The sequence below is a fragment of the Carlito syrichta genome, unplaced genomic scaffold, assembly GCF_000164805.1.
Source record: "Carlito syrichta isolate Samal-C Ts95f unplaced genomic scaffold, Tarsius_syrichta-2.0.1 Scaffold314772, whole genome shotgun sequence".
Lineage (NCBI taxonomy): Eukaryota > Metazoa > Chordata > Mammalia > Primates > Tarsiidae > Carlito > Carlito syrichta.
The window spans coordinates 450,075-470,393 of record NW_007258868.1 but is presented as its reverse complement, the minus strand read 5'-3'; the positions used below and the strand labels follow the sequence as shown (position 1 = coordinate 470,393).

Genomic DNA, 20,319 nt, shown 5'->3' with positions numbered 1-20,319 from the left:
CACTATTATTGTCAGTATTACTGTTAAGAATCTTCCCTTAAAATTCTCCTCTTTCCTTTTTTTTTTTTTTTTTTTTTTTTTTTGAGTAAGAGTCTCACTCTGTCACCTAGGCTGGAGTGCAGTGGCACACTCATGGCCACTGCAGCCTCGACCTGCTGAGCTCAGGCGATTCTTCCACCTCAGTCTTCCAAGTGGCTTCTGATTCCAATAAGATAATGTGCTTGCCTAACACCTGAACTAGATCTTTATAGTGGGACAGCATACATATTTTAAGTCTTACTAAGAGAAGATCTATAGTCTTTACATGTCCTCCTAGGGGGAAATGCTTCATTCTATCTATACATTTCCCACTTATTGAGCATTTATTATGTGCTAGCTCTTAACTGTCTGGAGGAGGTAGGGGAGGGTGACTAAGGGATATAGAGAGAATAGGGCTGAAGTATGAACAGAGGAAGCCTACTGAAGGCAGTATTGTCTAAGTTGAGATTTAAAGGTCAGTAGCTTAACTCTAAGAAAACCCCCTGCTTATAAGTGGGTTGACACCCCTCCACCAGGTTCCTCATTCAGTCAACACTTTTATACTAGGTCTTTGCTTTGACTCTGCAACACTCTCACAGTGCTAAGGACCATCCAGAGGGGTGAATCAATTCAGAGTCACTGTAGCAGAACAACATACATATCTTAGTTCTTATTAAGAGAAGGCTTATAGTTATTTTCAGATGTCCTCCACAATTTCTTCATGCTTTTTCTTCCCTGTAATTTAAATTATTCTTATCCAATCAGAGAAGATTTTCAGAGTGGAAAATTCCAAAGGAACAAAACCATTCCGCCCAGATCTATTCCTGGAAACAGCAGAGGAAAAAGAGCTAGAAGTAAGTAAATCCTCACTGTATTCATTTATTTGACCTGTTGTAACAAATTGCCATAAATTTAATGGCTTAAAACAACAAAATGTATTCAGTTACAATTCTGGAGGTCAGAAGTCCAAAATCAAGTTCTTAGCAAGGTCACGCTCCCTCCAGAGGCTCTAAGGGGAGAGTTAATTCATTCCTTATCTCTTCCAGAAGCTTCTGGTGGCTGTTGACATTGCTTGGCTTGTAGTCACACAGTCCAATCTTTGCCTCTTGGTCACACCTTCTCTTCTGTCTATTCTCCCTCCCTCTCTCTTATTAGGTCACGTGTGATTACATTTGGGCCCATTCAGATAATCCAGAATAATCACCCCATCTCAAGATCCTTAACTCAGTTGCATTTGCAAAGGCCCTTTTTCCAAGTAAGGTAACAGTCACACGTTCCAGGGATTAGAACACAGATGTGTCTTTGGGAAACATCCTCAGCCTACCATATTTCCCATGCCCTTTTCCTTCTCCTCAACTCAGAAAAGAGCTGGCTTCTAAAGCATATATCTCATTCTCAATTTTTTATCATTTATTTACTTGTTTATTTATTTCAATAGCTTTAAGGTGTACAAATAGTTTTTGGTTACATGGTTGCATTGCACAGTGGTGAAGAAGTCTGGGCTTTAAGTGGACCCACCAACCCCCATTTGTGCACATAGTACACAATAGGTGATCTTTTTAATCTCTCCACCCCTTCCTCTCCTCTCCCTTTTGTGTCTCCAGTGCCCATTATACCATTCTCTATGTCTTTGCATATCCTTATTTAGTTCCCACTTACAAGTGAGAACATGTGTTTAGTTTTCTGTTCCTCAGTTCACTTAGAATGATGTTCTCCAATTCCATCCAAGTTGCTGCAAAAGACATTATTTCATTCCTTTTGATAGCTGAATAGTATGCCACAGTGTATATATATATATATGACATTTTCATTATCCACTGATTGGTTGATGGGCATTTGGGTTGATTTCACATCTTTGCAACTGTGAATTGTGCTACGATGAACATGCGGGTGCAGGTGTCTTTTCTTATATGACAGCCTCTGTTCTTTTGGGTAGATTCATTCTATTTTATATTATGTGTAATATTTGTACATATTTACAGGGTATATGTGATATTTTGTCACATACATAGAATGTGTACTGAGTAGGCAGGGTATTTAGGATATCCATCACCTCAAGTGTTTGTCATGTTGCTATGTTGGAAACATTTCAAGTTCTCTCTTTTGGTTACTTTGAAATACTCACCACGCTGTTGTTAATTAAAGTCACCCTACTCTGCTATTGAAAATTAGAACTTATTTATTCTATCTAATTGTATGTTTGCACCCATTAAGTAACTTCTCTTCATCCTCCACCCTTCCCACCACCATCACCACATATATACTCTTACTAGTCTCTGGTATCTCTCATTCTGCTCCCTACCTCCAGAAAACATGATATTTGTCTTTCTGTGTCTAGCTTATTTCACTTAACATAATGACCTCCAGTTCCATCCATGTTGCTGCAAATGGTTTGGTTTCATTGTTTTTATGGCTGAATAATATTGCAGTGTGCTTATATCCCATATTTTATTGATTCATCTACTGATAGGTTGATTCTATACCTTTGCTATTGTGAACAGTGTTGAAATAAACATGAAAGTGTAGGTATCCCTTTGATAAACTGATTTATTTTTCCTTGAATAAATACCAGTCATGAGATTACCAGATTACATGGTAGTTCTATCTTAAGTTTTTTGACAAATCTCCATACTGTTTTTCATAGTGACTGTACTAATTTACATTCCTACTAACAGTGTGTAAGAGTTCCTTTTCTCCCCATCCTCATCAGCTTCTGTTATTGTTTCCCTTTTAATAATAATTGTTCTGAGGTAAGATGATATCTCATTGTCGTTTTGATTTGCATTTTTCCTGATGATCAGTGATGTTGAACATTTTTTCATATATCTATTGGTTATTGTATGTCTTTTTTTGAGAAATATCTATTCATGACCTTTGCCTACTTTTTAATGAGTTTTTTGTTTGTCTGTTTATGTTTTTTGTACTGTTGAGTTCCTTGTGTATTCTGGAATAATCACCCTTGTCAAATGAATAGTTTTGAAAATATTTTCTCCCATTCAACAGGTTGTCTTTTTATTCTGTTGACTGTTTCCTTTGCTGTGTGAAACTTTTAGTTTAAATAGTCCCATTTATCTATTTTTTATTTTGGTTGCCTATGTTTTTGAGTCTTAGTCATATAATTTTTGCCTAGACCAACGTCCTGAAGTTTTTCCATATGCTTTCTTCTAGCAGTTTTACATTTTGGGGTCTTATACTTAAGTCTTAAATTTATCTTGAGTTTATTTTTATATATGAGGAGATATAGGATTCCATTTTCATTCTTTTGCATATGGATACTCTGGAATAAATCTCACTCAATCATGGTGTTTTAGCTTTTTGATATGCTGTTGGGTTCAGTTTGCTAGTATTTTGTTGAAGATTTTTTTATCTATGTTTATCAGGGATATTGGCCTATAGTTTTCTTTTTTGTTGTTATGTCTTTGTCTGGTTTTGATATCAGAATAATGCTGGCCTTGTAGAATGAGTTCTCTTTAATTTTTTTGGAATAGTTTGAGAAAAATTTGTGTTCATTCTTCTTTGAAAATTTGGTAGAATTTGGCAGTAACTTTATTGAAAGAATTTTTATTACTTGTTATTGGTTTGTTCAGGTTTTCTATTCTTTCCCCTTTTTTTTCCCCCCATTCTTTCCTAATTCAATCTATGTAGTTGTATTTGTCCAGGAATTCATCCATTTCCTCTAGGTTTTCCAGTTTGTTAGTAGTTGTTCACAATAGTCTCTGATAATCTTTTGTATTTCTGTGTTATCACTATGTCTTTTTCTCTTATTTTGTTATTTGAGTCTTCTCTCTCTCTCTCTCTCTCTCTCTCTCTCTCTCTCTCTCTCTCTCTTTCTCTCTCTCTCTCGTTTTGTTATTATAGCTAGTGATTTATCAATTTTGTTTATCTTTTTAAAAGGAAGTTTTTTTATTGATCTTTTCTTTTTCTCAGTCTCTATTTTTTTAGTTCTACTCTGAGCTTTATTATTTCTTTCCTTCTGCTAATTTGGGGCTTGGTTTGTTCTTGCTTTTCTAGTTCCTTGAGATGCATCACTAGATGATTTATTTAAGTTCTTTCTGCTTTTTTAATGTAGGCATCGAACAGATCTCCAAATCTGATAAATCTTCATACTGTTTTCCATAGTGGCCGTACTAATTTGCATTCCTACTAACAGTGTGTAAGAGTTCCTTTTAGGAACTTTTAGCACTAATTTTGCTGTAAACCATAGGTTTTTGTATGCTATATTTTGATTTTCATTTGTTTCAAGTAATTGTTTTTCTTCCTTAATTTCTTCATTGATCCAATGGTCATTCAGAAGCATGCTGTTTAATTTACATATATTGGTATAGTTTCCAGAGTTTCTCTTGGCATTGATTTCTAGTTTTATTTCACTGTAGTCTGAGAAGATATATGATAGAATTTCCCCTTTTTAAAAATATGTTGATACTTGTTTCTGTCTGAATATATGGTCTATCCTGGAAAATGTTCCATGTGCCGATGAAAAATTTATTTGGCTATTGGATGAAATGTTCTGTAAACGTCTGTTAGGTCCATTTGGTCTAATGTGCAGTTTAAACCCAATATTTATTTGTAAGTTTTCTGTCTAGATAATCTGTCTGATGCTGAGAGTAAGGTGCTGACGTCCCCAGTCGTTATTGGATTGGAGTCTATCTCTCCCTTTATCTAATATTAATGTTAGATATCTGGGTGCTCCAATGTTGGGTGTATATATATTCATATTTGTTATATTATCTTGTTGAAGCAATTCCTTTTCAACATATAATGACCTTCTGTATGTCTTTTTACAGTTTTTTATTTAAATTCTGTTTTGTCCGATATAAGCATAACTACTCCTGCTCATTTTTGGTTTCCATTTGTATAAAATACCTTTCCCGTTTCTTTACTTTCAGTCTATATATGTCTTCACAAGTGAGATGAGTTTCTCTAGGCAGCATATAGTTGAGTCATTTTTTTGTCCATTTATCCAGTTTATATCTTTTAAGTGGAAAGTTTAATTCATTTACATTTAAGTTTATTATTATGTGAGGATTTATTCTTGTTGTTTTATTAATTGATATCTAGTTGTTTTGTATATCCGTTGCTCCTTTCTTTCTCTTGTTAATTATTGCGGTTTTGTGGTTTTTTATAGTGATAACATTTGAGACCTTTCTCTTCCTTCTTTGTGTGTTTGCTTTACTACTGTTTTTTTTTACTTTCATTTGTTTTCATGATGGTACATATCATCCCTTCACTTCTAGAAGTAGGGCTACCTTAAGCATTCCTTATTGGATCAGACTAGTGGTGATGAATTCCCTCAGCTTTCACTTGTCTAGGAAAGACTTTATTTCCCCTTATATATGAAGGATAAATTTGCTGTATATGGTATCCTTGACTGACAGGTTTTCTTTATCTTTTAGCACTGTGAATATATCATCTTTCTCTTCTCACCTATAAGGTTTCTGCTGAGATATCCAGTTAGTCTGATGGGGGTTCCCTTATAAGTGACCAGACACTTCTCTTACTGTTCTTAGAGTTATCTCTTTGTCTTTGGCGCTTTCCGATTTTACTATAATGTGCTGTGGAGAAAGCCTTTTTGAATTGTATCTATTTGGGGATCTAGGTATCTAACTCTCTTGCTAGACTTTGGATATTTTCAGCTATTATTTTGTTAAAAAGTTTTTTATCTCCATCATTTTTTCTTTGTCTTCTAGGACACCAAAAGTTTGAACATTTGGTCACTTTTGGGGTCCTATATATGTCATGTAGGTTTTATTCTTTTGTTGTTATTGTTCTTTTTTCCTTTATTTTTGTCTAACTGGATTATTTCAAAAGATCTGTCTTTATTGTTCAGAAGTTATTTCTTCTGCTTGATCTAGTCTATTGTTGGTGCTTTCAAATGTATTTTGTATTTCACTCCATTAATTCTTCAGTTCCAGAATTTGTTTGAGTTTTTTTTTTTTTTTTTATGATATCTGTTTCTTTGGTAAATTTCTCATTCCTATCCTGAATTATTTTTCTGATGTCTTTGTATTGTCTTTCTATATTCTCTTGTATTTCACTGAACTTCTTTATTTAAATTCCTTTTTGAGAATTTCATAAATTTATTTTTCATTGGAATCTGTTGCTGCAGAATTATTGTGTGATCTTAGAGATATCATATTTCCTTGTTCTTTTATGTTTCTTGTGTTTTTATGTTGACATCTGTGCATCTTATGTGACAATTATTTCTTCCAATTTTTTTTAACCTGTCTTTGAATGGGAGGACTTTTTCCTAAAGATGTATTAATGTTGTTGGTTGGGTAGGGGCACTTTGGATTTGATTCTGGATGTGTGCAGTAGTGTAGTCACCAAATGATTTCTAAACAGTGTCAGCATTGTCTGTTATTTCCTCAGTGACTTAGGGTATGGTTGTTACGGGAGGTTGTGGTGAAGCTTTTTCTGGGGTTGGGGATGCTAGGTGAGCCAGTCCTCAGGCCTCCATGGTGGAAGCTGCAGGCCAAGCATGCCTGTCCTTGGGTTCCTGGGCAGAATATGCTGGTGCTCACATTAGTGAGTCTAGATGGGGCAATTCCTGGGGCTTCAGGAAGTTTACTCAGATGTTGGTAGTGGCAGTAGTGAGTCAAGCTGGTAGGCGGGTTCTTGGATCCTTGGGCAACTGGCATGACGTTGGTGATGGTCGTAGCAGTGATGGGACAAGCTTCTGGTTTTCAAGTGGTTTGCGCTGGTGTTGGCAGTAGCTGCAATAGCTGGACAAGCCAATCTACAGTCTCACAAGTGAGGCATGCTGGTGAGTGCCAGCTGTGGTGGTAGTGGCAGGTTGTCTGGGCCTGCCCTCAGTTCCCCAGATGGGGACTCGGGTGCCAACAGTGGTGACCTGGGTTAGGTGATCCCCAGGCCCCCAGGTGGTATGTTGGGCACTGAGATGGTGAAACTGGGCAGGACAGACCTCTCTTCAGGCCCTCCAGTGGTAAATGCAGGCACTAGCTATGGCAGACAGAGATCATTTTCAAATTTTATGAGCTAAGTGAACAAGATGTGCATAGAATATAGTTATTGTACTTATAAATATTATCTATTGATTTAAAAAGAAATATGTCAACATCTAGAAAAAAATAAAGACATACTTTCACACTTATTTTGCCTTTCCTCTGAAGGAAATAGAGCTTTTCTCTCTGCATTTGCTTAACTTTTTAATAATCTCTCAAAAAGACCTTTAAGACCTGTGAAAAATTTATATTTTTTTCTTTTAGTGTTTTCCCTCAGCTTTAATAATCTAAGAAATAGTGAATAAAACTTTTTTAGATACTCATCGACTTTAAACAAAAATACCTTTTGTTCCTGGCAGGGCAAAAAGAGAGAGAGATTCTTTTAATTTACAAAAAACATCAGATGACTTTCATGCCCTGACTCTACAGGGCACTAGTGGACCATTTTTACCTCAACTCTCCCCTCTCTTTTTCAGTACTAAAGCCATATTGTAGCCCCAAGCTTCTGACACGCAACTGCTTCTATACCTGCCTTCTCCTCTCATTCCTTCCTTTCTTCCTGCTTTCCTGAAATCTGGGATTCCTCCACACATATCAGTATATCTCTTCTCAAATCATCCTTTCTGGCCTGAGTATATTCGAATGCTTATACCCTTTTTCACTAAAGCATCATCATTCTCAATTTACTTGTGTCGTTGGGTGGTTCTGGAATTAGAAATGAAAAATAAGATTTCATGTCAAGTATCTAGTTACAATAGGCTTGAAACTAGATTATTCAGCAATGCTCTGAAAGCACCCAGTGCCATTGGCTTGAGAAACCCCTGCAGATACCAAAATCCATAGCTGCCCAAGTCTCTGATATAATGATATATTATTTGTATATAACCTACACACATTCTCCCATACACTCTAAATTGTCTCTAGGTTACTTATAATCCTTAATATAATGTAAATGCTATGTTAGTGTTTGTTATACTACATTGTTTAGGGAATAATAAGAGGAAAAAAGTCTGTGTTCAGTACAGACACGATCATCCAGTTTTTTTTTCAAATATTTTTCATCCCTAGTTGGTTGAATCCATGCATGTAGAATCCACGGATACAGACAGAAGGCCTCTGGTATTTCACTCTGTAGCACTGTGTCCACTCAATTGTTTGTTGTTTCTGTTCATTCTCCTCTAAGGTAGTTAGCAGATGACTTGCCAAGGCAAGAGCATCATCTAGTGGAAAACTTAGGCAACCACAGGCTATACCTAGCCCTTTCTCAGAAGATTGTTCAGGTAAAGTACAGGAGCAGGGATTGCATTTAGTATCCCTTATGATCCTGTTTTTAGCCAGAGTGAAAAACAAGTATGGTTTTCACCACACTTTTTGATCAAACAAAAGCTTCAAACAAGCGGTAGCAGATGAGGCTTCCATGGGCTTTCTCCTGTCTCCCTCCCTCTTTCTCTGTATTCCTTCTCCATGTCACTCCACTGCAACTGTGCAATACAATCACCTGGGATTTTTTAAAAAGCTACTGCCATTTACCCATATATTATGTGGGGTGTACCATACTAATGAATTATTCATTGTTTATCAATCCAAATTTCACTGGATGTCCTGTGTTTTTAATTTGCTAAATCTGGGAACCCTATTAAGGGCACTTTGAAGCCTGTAATATCAGAATCTCTTTGGGTGAGGCCTGGGCATAAGAAGTTATATAAATGCTTTCTAGGCAATTCTACCATTAGTTGCGGTTGAGCTTTTATTTTCACTTGGAGTCACTTGCCTCATATTCACTGAGACAACTATTTTTTGCCCTCTCCAACATAAACCCTGCACAATCTCATAAAGCATTTAGTATACCTCCCCCATCAACTCAACCTTTATCCAAATTAGTAACACATTTTCATTAATTTCACCCAAGGGAACGGCTGGGTAAGGCGGCGCAGGTGGTGATGCCTGAGACAGAAACTGCTGAGAACTTGTCCTCACTGTCAGAGTTGGAGATATTTTTAAACTATTCCTGCCTTAATTACTTCCATCAAGGAAATAAGATATAATTCCATCTTGATTGAACATACCATCCCCTTAACTAATTTTCCCCTTTTTTTCTTCCAGGTATATCTACTTGTAAAAAACTGTTGGGAGGAAGATCCAGAAAAGAGACCAGATTTCAAAAAAATTGAGAGTACACTGGCCAAGATATTTGGGTATTGCTAAATTGTTTTCTTTTATTCACTAATTTTGGAGTTTTCAATTATAGTTCATATTCCGCAACACCTAAGAATGAAAATGTTTATTCCAGTGAAAAATCTCAGTTTGCAACTAACACCTGTCTCATGAAATTAAGATGATATGGCGACTAAAAGACCATTTTCTCAGAAATAATCACTTGAAAAGCTCAATATTCAAATTCAGAACTTTTCTGATTACAAAATAAATTTTGGCTGATTATAAATTTTTCTGTTAGAAATATAGCTTTCAGATCCTTCTGCAGGTAGTTAAGATTTATAGGTGTAACACTGGTCCCTAGACAGTTCTTAAGATCAGCACGTTTCTGAAGGTCTTAAAATCACCAGTTTGGCCCTAGCTACTTAAGACTTGTGTCATGAGACAGATTATAATCAGGGTGGGGGAAAAAAAGCACACAATTACTCAGTAAGATTGGGTTCTAGCTATCCCATGTTTTCAGTTAATATACTACAGAATGAGGAAAACAGCACCGAATTAAGAGAGGAAATCCAATTTCTAGACAAGTCTCTGATAATAGTTTGCTGTAGGGCATGGGGAAAAACTCTTACCCTCAGGGAATATCGATTTTCTTGTTAGGAAAAATGGAATCAAACGAGATGCTTTCTATGATTCCTTTCAGATCTAACTTTCTATAGTTCCCATTGGGTCAAAAGATTCAGATAACTAAGAGGCTAAATTCCAGGGATGGATATAAGGTACAGTGAAGGTAATGAAAGCATGGTCACTGATTGGTAGAACTAAGCTGTCAGTTGTGGGACTGGGACAGGAAATAATAAAGGATTTAATTCTGTCTCCTTTCTCCCTTCTTTATAGTTCTGTTACTAAGATCAGATGAGATTGTATGTGTGACCTATGAGATGTAAACTCATGAAGAAACTGGCTCTTAGATATTTAGGCTTTAATATGTTAGCTCTCAAACTTGGCTACACATTAGAATTAGCTGAGGGATTTTTTTAAATACTGATACTGGGGTTCTACCCTAGAGAGTCTGATATAATTGGACTGGGGTACAGGCTGGTATCAAAAGTTTTAATAGCTCCCCAGGTGATTAAAATATGCAGTCAAGGCTGAGAAAGCTGTTTTAATTGAATCCATTAATCATGGGGTAAGATCATCTGTCTTCATCCCTTACACCTGCTCCCCTATCCCTTCTGCCCACCTAGAGTCTACACTGGTGGTTTGAAGTAAAAATATCCTGTGGAGCTTGTTTAAAAATTCTGTTTTTTAATCCCAAGCCTAGCAATTTTGGGTCACAAAAGTCTGAGGCAGGACTCAGATTTGTACTGGATTTTTAAGAAACACCCCCCATCCTTGAGGATTCTATGTAGGCCATCTCCTGGGAGTAGAAGTGGTATCCATAATTGTTATTGCTGTGATAATGACATGGCTGTGATTTATTCAGCCCCTTTAATTGTGCCTTATATGTTACGTATCATACATTATCTCTGTTCCTCACAATGCTACAAGAACTCTTTGTGTCTCCTCCCTGACCTCTGCACCAAGGCTTTTTCATACTTCCCAGTGTCACACAAAGCTGGCATCTCATCTAAGTCTCCTTAGGCTTTAAGACCCTGATTCTCTGTTCTGAAGAGATAATACAGAGCTCGGCTTTGCTTTCCTTGGTCCTTCTTTTACAATTCTATTTATCGTCTTTAAAAAGATTTTCCTTTATTGCAAATTGTTTATTATTAACACTTTAGAACACATGAATACACAAGCAAGAAAGTAATAACATTACTTGCTTTCTGACAGATGACTACCAATCTTCCAAAAGTAAAACTGTGATTATAATTGTTGCTGTTTTATAACCTGACTTTTTTCACCTAATACTTTAGTGTATATAACTAGTGTAATTTCTGTGTATTTATTCTAATTTTTATTTTATGAGACATTCATATTTCATTGTCCCATAGCATTTAGGTTATTTTCAAATGTTTGCCGTTGTAAGGAATGCTGTGACTTTCACTGTTGTTAACTCTAAACATGTTTGTGATTGTTTCCTTAAGAGAATTCTTAGAAGTAGAGTCAATGAGTGATAGGCATACACATTCTTAAAGCTTGTGACACATCTTACTAGACTGATCTCCAGAAAGAGATATATATGTATATATTTCCTTCTTCTACATTGAGTACCATCATTCTAACATTTGTTCTTCTTTTTTTGATCCTATTTTTATTTCTCTGTCTTTGATTTCACCTGAGGATAAACTATTTTGTTGTGTTCATTAGCCCTTTTTATTTATTTATTTTTTGGTTTAATTACCTGTTCATCATGTTTGTCCATTGTTTTACTGGATGTTTGTGTTTCCTTAGTAATGTATACAAGCTCTTTATCTGTTACTACCTACAGCCTTTTTCATGACCAAAAGAATGAAAGCTATATGGATACTTTGATCCGACGTCTACAGCTATATTCTCGAAACCTGGAACATCTGGTTGAGGAAAGGACACAGCTGTACAAGGCAGAAAGGGACAGAGCTGACAGACTTAACTTTATGTTGCTCCCGAGGTAAGGCAAGTCCTCCTGCTGATGTGGTTCCCATAATTCCACAGCCATGCTGCACAGCTTGAGCCTGAAACCTTCAGCTTATCCTTCTAGTATTGTTTTTCTTTGTGTCTATACAAGGTTGTTTTCTTTTGCACATTTTTCAACAGCCAGAGCCCATAATCTCCTCTAACAAACCTGACTGACCTCAAAATCTCAAACTTCTGAAAGTCCAGTCACCTGCATGAAAACTGGGAGGCAGATCACAGCATGGGGGAGATAGTTCAAGCACAATTGGCAAGTGGTGTCTCATAACCTTGTGCAGAGGGGCAGGTTACAGAAGAAGACGGGTAAAACCTAGAAGCAGGTATTTAGAAGCCTCAATGCCTAGAAGAGAGGTTATTTTCAAACAGTTGTGTGGTACCAGGGAAGGAGCATGGAACTGTGGAATTCAGTGGACCAAGTTGTGTTCCAATACCTCTTTGCCTTGCTGTCTTTCTTTAGTCTCAAAATGAAATTCAAGTTTTCCTGCAGAATATAAGAGCTACAAGACATTTTCAGGAAGTAAGTGGTAGTTTCTTTGTTAACCTCTTTTCACCATAACTAGAAGCCAAGTTACAAGAAGCAGAAGCCATCTTGTTGGAAGAGGTAGGGGAAATGCATTAGATGTCTCACTATAGAGGCATCTATGAGCTGACCACCATTTGGTGAAGCGATATTACAGCCATGATGAAAGAGAGATGAAGTAAGACTGAAATCTCCAAACAGGTTAAAATTTTTAAAGTGTGACGAGCCAGAAACTAAAATGTAAAGAGCTGGGAGATAGGTTCCATTCACAAATGTGCACAAGTGAGAGGTAATGTTTTCTTTTCATTAAAGTGTAACAAACTGTATCAATGGATTAAGTATAAACTAGGCAGTCCAGATTTGGATAAAATTGTGGAAATTGAGATCAGCTAGGCCTAACTTCAAAGCATGGTTCACCATCTACTACTGATGCACAATCTTGGGCCTGAATGCTCCAAAGTCTCAGTTCCCCATCTGTCTTCCAGAGTGGCTTTACTAATTCCTTGAGATAATGTACAGGATATAAGGGTACCCAGCACAGTGACTGAAATATCCATATTGCTTATTATTATGCAGACAACAATGACTTTTGTATATTGCTTGTATTATTATTTTATTTTGAACCCTTGCTTTATTTAGCATATCAGCTTTACGTGAGTAAAGGAAAGATTTTGAGATCATATGAGCTGTTTTTCAAATATAGAAACAGTTTGTCTTCGACAACCCTGAGCCAAGAGTCGGGCATGACACTTGTGCTCCTCTCTTCAGTCATCTGGGCCTGAAGAGAGCCTAACGCAGAACCCACGCGCCCTCAGGGCACCTGGGAATAGGTTGGCAATAGGGCCCTGGGAATAGGCTGGAACTCTTCCCATTCACTTCAAGGAGTAGCAATTTCTGTCAAAGCGCCATGAAGTTTTATTAGGCAATACATAATTCCTTGCCTGATCTTTAGTGCCAAGTTGTAACAAAAACAATACCCTGGTTATCTGGTTGTATTCCAGAGTTTCATCGTGTTTTTAACCAATCATGTCATTCAATGGCTTGAAAGAACCAGCTCACCACCTCAACGTTTTTTCTAGCCTCGGCTCAGGAAAATACCACTTTGACCACTAGATGGTAGATGTTTTTATTAGATTGCCAAAGGTTATATAACACAAACCTCTTCAAGAGGTACAATAGACCATGACTGTAGCACAACTCACTTTGATTATTTATGTAAACATTTTTTATATTTGAAAAACAAAACTCAAACATGCATGAGCAATAACTAGAAAAATAAAAAAGAAATATTTATTGCAAAGGGACAAACAAGACTAAGACTGCATGTAGGAACCAGATACCACTTAAACACATTTGAACACTACCTCTTTGGGGTTGTGAAACAGATTAAAATAGAAGTTTTTTTCTTCTTGTGGGAAGCCATTCTAAGACATCTACTCTGTATAATAATTCTGTTGATGTCAACAACAAACTGTTATTAAGACATCCTGTTAAGTCCCATCCCTTCCTTCATTTATCTGCCAACATTAATTTCTCTTTCTGGATAACACACTATTTTCCAAGCTCATGTGACTTTTCAGATACAAGCAGTGAGATGAATGGCAAAATAGCAGAATATCCAATTTAGTCACCACGTCTGTCTAGCCTTCAAAATACTCCACATTTTGTACTAGACATCCAACCCAGATTTGCTTCTGCGAACTTAACAAGCCACACCCAAGGAATGCTTTTTCAGAGGCCCCAAGTTTTGTCACTACATCAATTAGAAATACCTCCCATGATGCTCTGGAGGTTCTCCAATTGAGTGTTACAGATCCGTGGCTGACTGGTTGGTTGCTTTCCAGGAAGCCCTGTGCATTCTTCCTTTGCCACACTCAGCACGCCTCCAGATCCTCCCCATCTCCCTAAATACTCGAAACCTGGGTTGTGGAGGAAGTGTAGAGCAAATAAAAAGACTAAAGGGTGGAATGTTGCTGGGTTGTAGTCCCAGTTCTGTCCTTAATGGACTGTGTGGGGCCTTACAGAATTTGTATTTCCTGAAGCCCCAGCTTTCTCGTTTGGAAAAATACAGGATTTATTTTCAGCAACCTCTTAGGCACCTCCCAGATTCCAGGTTCTGATTCAAGTGGTTTCATACTCAAGGCCACTCACTGCAAAGTGATCCCAAAGGCATGGATAGCTTTATGTCAGCCCCCACTTCCTTTCTCAGTGAAGAGGCAATTTGGCACCCAAAGAAGTATGGTGTTCCTTCTTGTGGTTCTTTTCTCTTAGTCCTCAGTCTGCTATGCTGCTCCTTACAGCGCTTCAGCAATGATCTTCCAAGTTGCTTCTATTTGACTTCTGCAGTTTTAGCATAATTTTAACTTGTTTACATGAAGACTGACTTTGCTTCTTAAAGGACACAAATCTGGCTGAAAATTTATCAAGTAAATTCTGATTCAGAATATATCAAAATCAATTTTAAACTCTAGTTCGGAATCAATTTTAAGTTCTGGTTCAGGATATATCAAAATCAATTTTAAATGCATTATTTCTTCACAGTGATTTTAACCAATGCCACGTCAAATGTGCCAGGGAAATAAAACTATCAACTTTGATGAGAAAGTCAGATATGATAGCTATGGTGATTCAAATAATAACACACTCTTCTTTTAAGCTTCTGCATATAGAGCTATATCTGTAAAAAGTTGAGTATAAATAGAGAGGCAAAACGTGGGCAACTATAGTCTATATTAGGGTTATGTAGATACCAAGGTTACCTGTGTATGTGTATTAGGGTCAATAATCAAATACTAAGTTAATATGAATCTAAATATGCTTATATTCATCTGTGTTCACATATGTATTATATGTGTATATGTATGGCACAGTATGCAACCTATCTTTGCTTCCCAGCCACTCAATTCACTGGAAATCCCAAAATCTAGAATTCCTGGTTGACAATCACTACTATCTGAAAGATTTATGTAAGACAAGGAAATATGTGCTGAAATTGAAGGCATTTTTTTTCCTTCCTCATCCAGGCTGGTAGTAAAGTCTCTGAAGGAGAAAGGCATTGTGGAGCCAGAACTGTATGAGGAAGTTACAATCTACTTCAGTGACATTGTAGGTTTCACTACTATCTGCAAGTACAGTACCCCCATGGAAGTGGTGGACATGCTTAATGACATCTATAAGAGTTTTGACCACATTGTTGATCATCATGACGTATATAAGGTAACCTTGTCACCTAACAGGCTGAAACAATTGTACAACCCAAGGTCATCAGAGCCCAAATTAGCTCCTGTTATTACTCTTATCCTCTCTAATTTAACATGTAATGAAATTGTGGCTGAATCCAAGTTAAAAGTAAGAAATGGAAGAATCAAAAGGATCAGAGGTCAAAATTATCATTTAACTTTAAGAAGCAGTATGACCGGGCTCAGTGGCTCAGCCAGTAATCCCAGCACTTTGGGAGGCCAAAGTGAGTCGATTGCCTGAGCCCGTGGGTTCAAGACCAGCCCGGGCAACTTGGCAAAACATCATCTCTGAAATAAACTTTTTTAAAAAAATTAACCGCACGTGGTAGCACGCACGTGTAGTTCCAGCTACTTGGAAGGCTGAGGTGGAAGGATCACCGGAGCCCAGCAGGCCGACACTGGGGTGGCCGTGAGCATGCCACTGCACTCCAGCCTGGGCAATGGAGTGAAACTCCAACTCATTAAAAAAAAAAAAATATAGCACAAAAGAAACAACATGAAGTTCAGCAGAAATGAATTTTGGATGTTAAATCTATAGAAATTACTCTCAAGTCACTTCCAAAACATGGGCAATGTTTAGGCTGATTGCAAATGATGCAGATAAAATTCTAATATTAATTAGAACACCATACTACAATGTCTATTATGTCTTGGAGGAACTTACAATTACATCTTGTCAAATAGTATGTAAAAAATAATAAGTACTAAAGATAACTTTTTTGATAATTCAAAGAATTCCTAAAATTACATAAAGCCATTCAGATTATTTAAACATCTATAGAATTGTCACCACATCTGGATAATTTATATAATTATCAAGTACTTATAAAAGGTTAAAATCCTTTATAGCTGATTTATTATCCAATTTAACTAAGCCGGGCTCGGTGGCTCAGCCTGTAATCCCACGCTTTGGGAGGCTGAGGTGAGTGGACTGCCTGAGCCCGCAGGGTCGAGACCCGCCTAGGCAACTTGGCGAGACCTCATCTCTACAATAAATCAAAAAAATTAGCCAGGCGTGTAGCGCGTGCCTGTAATTCCAGCTACTACTTGGAAGGCTGAGGCAGAAGGATCACCAGAGCCCAGCAGGTTGAGGCTGCGGTGGCCGGGAGTGGCCACTGCACTCCAGTCTGGGTGACAGAGTGAGACTCCAACTCAAAAAGAAAGAAAGTACATAGAAGTGGTCTTGAGCTGGCCCTAGAAAAAGTATGAAAGACTATATTCATATGGTGTTCCTAAAAAACCATTTTTGTGTTTGATATGTGATTAACTACCTCTGCTTAATTTCTGTGCCTTTCAAAGGAGCAGAGCTACTGATAAGAAATTATTTCCACAGGTAGAAACCATTGGTGATGCTTACATGGTGGCTAGTGGTTTGCCTAAGAGAAATGGCAATCGACATGCAATAGACATTGCCAAGATGGCTTTGGAAATCCTCAGCTTCATGGGCACCTTTGAACTGGAGCATCTTCCCGGCCTCCCAATATGGATTCGCATTGGAGTTCACTCTGGTATGGTTTTGTGTATCATAGCAAATGAGAACCATATGTCCACTGTGCACCAACTAAATCAAGAAAGGATAAAGGATCTTCATGTAATTGATTTCATATGAGGTTTACTCTTGAATCCTGTATGCCAAATGTGGGGTCCCACTACACATCCTGACATACTGAGACCCAGGCTCTAGAGAAGTCTATGACCAACACCTTTGATAGCACCTTTGACTCTAGGAATGATAAATACCAACTATATCCCAAAACAAAAAGTTCTGACTTCCTAAGTCACCATAGCTATGGTTTCATTTATCTCCTCCCCATTTCCTTTCTCTCCCCACCCCCAACTTCTGTATGTCTTTCCACTAAAATATTGTACTACCTGAAGTGGATTAGATCATCAACAGGGGGGAAAAATAGCTGGTCAAATCCCTTTAATATTTTACTCCCACCCCCATTGCAGTGGTACAGAAAGTATTTGGGCCGCTTCAAAAATCATGAAAGTTACATAGCCTTGTTTAAAAAAAAAACCTTTAGAAAAAGTAAATTGAAAATAGTTTAATTGAGCAAAGAATGATTTGCAAATCTGGCAGCCCTTAAAACCAGAAGAGATTCAGAGAACTCCACTGAGCAATGTGGGCAGGCAATATTTATAGACAGAAAACAGACATGAAGTACAAAAACAGCTTGATTGGTTACAGCTCCGTGTTTGCCTTATTTGGGCATAGTCTGATCAGTTGGCAGCCAGTGATTGACTGAAGCTCAACTACTGTGATTGGCTGAGACTCAGTTATTTGTTACAAAAGTATACTCCTAAGTTAGGCTTTTAGTGTGTTTATGTACCAAACTAGACTGTAGTTTGTTATGTAGGGACTTGTACATACAAGGCAGTCTCAGGACAAATTTAGTTTAATTTAATAACCTTGAACATAGAGATTTGAGAAGATGAGTTACAGGTGTTACAGAAAAACATACTTGAAGAAGATCCCAGGAGTCATCAGATTAATCCTTTGCAGGACATAAATTGTCTTTACAGGTTCCAAGATAAGTAGTAATATAGCTACTTTTAGAATAATCCTAAAATTCCCCCCAAACTCACTGCTTCTCAAGCCAACTCACTCCACTATTAAAGAGATATAATTGTTGGACAGGTTTTCCTTGAGTTAAATTATATCTCTATAATTTCTTGTCATTGTTCCATTGCTAGAAAAGACTTAGGTCAAATACATTGAAAAGTTGCAAAGTTAAACATTGATAATTGAGAAAAAGATATAATATATGCAGGGATTTTTTTTCACTAACCTGCCCTTCCCAGCTTTGTCATTTTGGTTTTTGAAGTAAGGACTGAGTCACTTGTAAATATACCTACCAGTCCTAACACACAACCTCGTACAGTTGGGAGCTCAGAGATTTGATCAAGTAGCTGGTCCACTGTGCATTCTTTTCTGTAAGATTTTTTTTTTGGTGTTTTGTTTTGGGTTTTTGTTTTGTTTTGCATTAAACCTGACAGTGAAGGGCTAAGGACTCAGAGGAAGATTCAGTATTTTTATTTTTTCAATTTCATAGAGTATTGGCAGGGTAAATCTATAAAGAGACATATAGATCAAAACCCAGTAGGCCAACTGGAAAATTAATAGTTTCCTTTACATAAAACCCAGTTTTGCAGTTTCTGAGTTAATCTTTAACTTCTAAAATCTTTAATTCCTTGCATGCAGTCATTCCACGCAAATACCTGACTGAACAACCCTTCTTTCCTACCAAGTATCCTCCAGGGCACAGTCTTGTCTTGGCTTTTGTTCTGCTTATTAGGACATCCTTGTGCCATAGGCTTCTCCCATACAGCTACATTCACATGATCCATGAAATCCTTAAGGAGGATTATGGCTTCACCTACCTTGTCTTCTGGGTCTTCCCTCATCATGCCATCAATCCCAGAAATGCCACCCTAAAATAAAAATAAAACAAGGTTGGGCTGTTGAACCTTCAAGTCTACAGTGCCCTCCAGCAGTACGAAGTTCTCAGTTGTGTGGTTTGTCACAGAAGGCAAGCAGTGGGACTGTTTTCACCCTTCCTGAGAACCTTTTATTTAAATATTAAGAAGGACTTTCCAACTTTGTGACCTGGATCTCTGGATGCCATCCTGTTTTGTGCAAATGTTCTTTCTTTGCTAGAGAAAAATACTTTCTGGAAGCATGCTTTGTTGGGTGCATCCATTTAAAGTAAAAGTCATCTGGGTGCGGTGGTTCACACCTTGGGAGGTGGAGGCGAGAGGACTGCCTGAGCTCAAGGGTTTGAGACCAGCCTAAGGAACACGTTGAGACCTCATCTCTACAATAAATTTAAAAAAAAAATTAGCCAGGAGTGGTGGCACGTGCCTGTAGTTCTAGCTACTTGGAAAGCTAAGGCAGAAGGATCACCTGAGCCTAGCTGGTCGAGGCTGTGGTGGTCATGAGCATGCCACTGCACTCCGGCCTGGGTGACAGAGTGAGACTCGACTCAAATTAATTAATTAAAGCAAAAGTCCCAGCTTACACTTCACCTCTAAAGCCACTTCTCCATGAATATTCAGCATTGTGACTCTGCCTACCCATATCACTCCACTCTGCAAATTCCATTGCCTCTACTTCCTGTCTGTTCTTCGTTTCAGGTCCCTGTGCTGCTGGAGTTGTGGGAATCAAGATGCCCCGTTATTGCCTATTTGGAGATACCGTCAACACAGCCTCTAGGATGGAATCCACTGGCCTCCGTAAGAAGGGAGATTTTTTTTTTTTTTTCCCCAGCAAAGATTCTGTCTTCCAGCAGAGGGCAACTGTAAGATAAGAGGCACAATAAGGTGATACAAAGTACCAGTGAAATGTAGGAGTCTTCACTTTGGCCAAACACAAGCCTGTGTCAATCCAGCTTTTGCTACATTTCCTTTTATTGTTGTTTGCTGATAATTATTTTATCCTTCCCATTTTGCTCAGTGTTCAACTATTTCTGTAGCTTTGGTTTATTTGCAGTGAACTCAGGCATAGACTTCCTGGAATAGTCATGGCATTTAACATAGTTCCATGTAAGTTAAAAAAAGATTCAGTGGGCTAGATAAAACAATACACCCTGGTTCATATTCCTATTTCCCTGTTGTTTGGTTTTTCTGGAAATTGATTTTAGTAAAAAAAAAAAAATCGAACTAGTATATACAAAGAAATATATTGCTTTTGCCTGGCAAGGTAGAGGCATAATATACTTCATGAATAGATGCTCAGTAAATATCAATGACATTGATAGTAATATAAATATATAGAAGAGAGAATAAAAGACCATCAGTATATGTGGCT

At 37.5% G+C, this 20,319-nt stretch overlaps 1 protein-coding gene across 1 annotated transcript in view; it reads left to right on the top strand.

Annotated features, from left to right (window-relative positions):
* Positions 1-20,319, top strand: part of GUCY2C (guanylate cyclase 2C) — an 80,438-nt gene that overhangs the window by 53,931 nt on the left and 6,188 nt on the right. The window contains exons 19-24 of the mRNA XM_008071877.1: positions 784-872; positions 9,084-9,175; positions 11,569-11,727; positions 15,294-15,486; positions 16,843-17,017; positions 19,647-19,745. Coding sequence (XP_008070068.1) covers positions 784-872; positions 9,084-9,175; positions 11,569-11,727; positions 15,294-15,486; positions 16,843-17,017; positions 19,647-19,745 — 807 coding nt within the window. The remainder of the gene's footprint in view (positions 1-783; positions 873-9,083; positions 9,176-11,568; positions 11,728-15,293; positions 15,487-16,842; positions 17,018-19,646; positions 19,746-20,319) is intronic.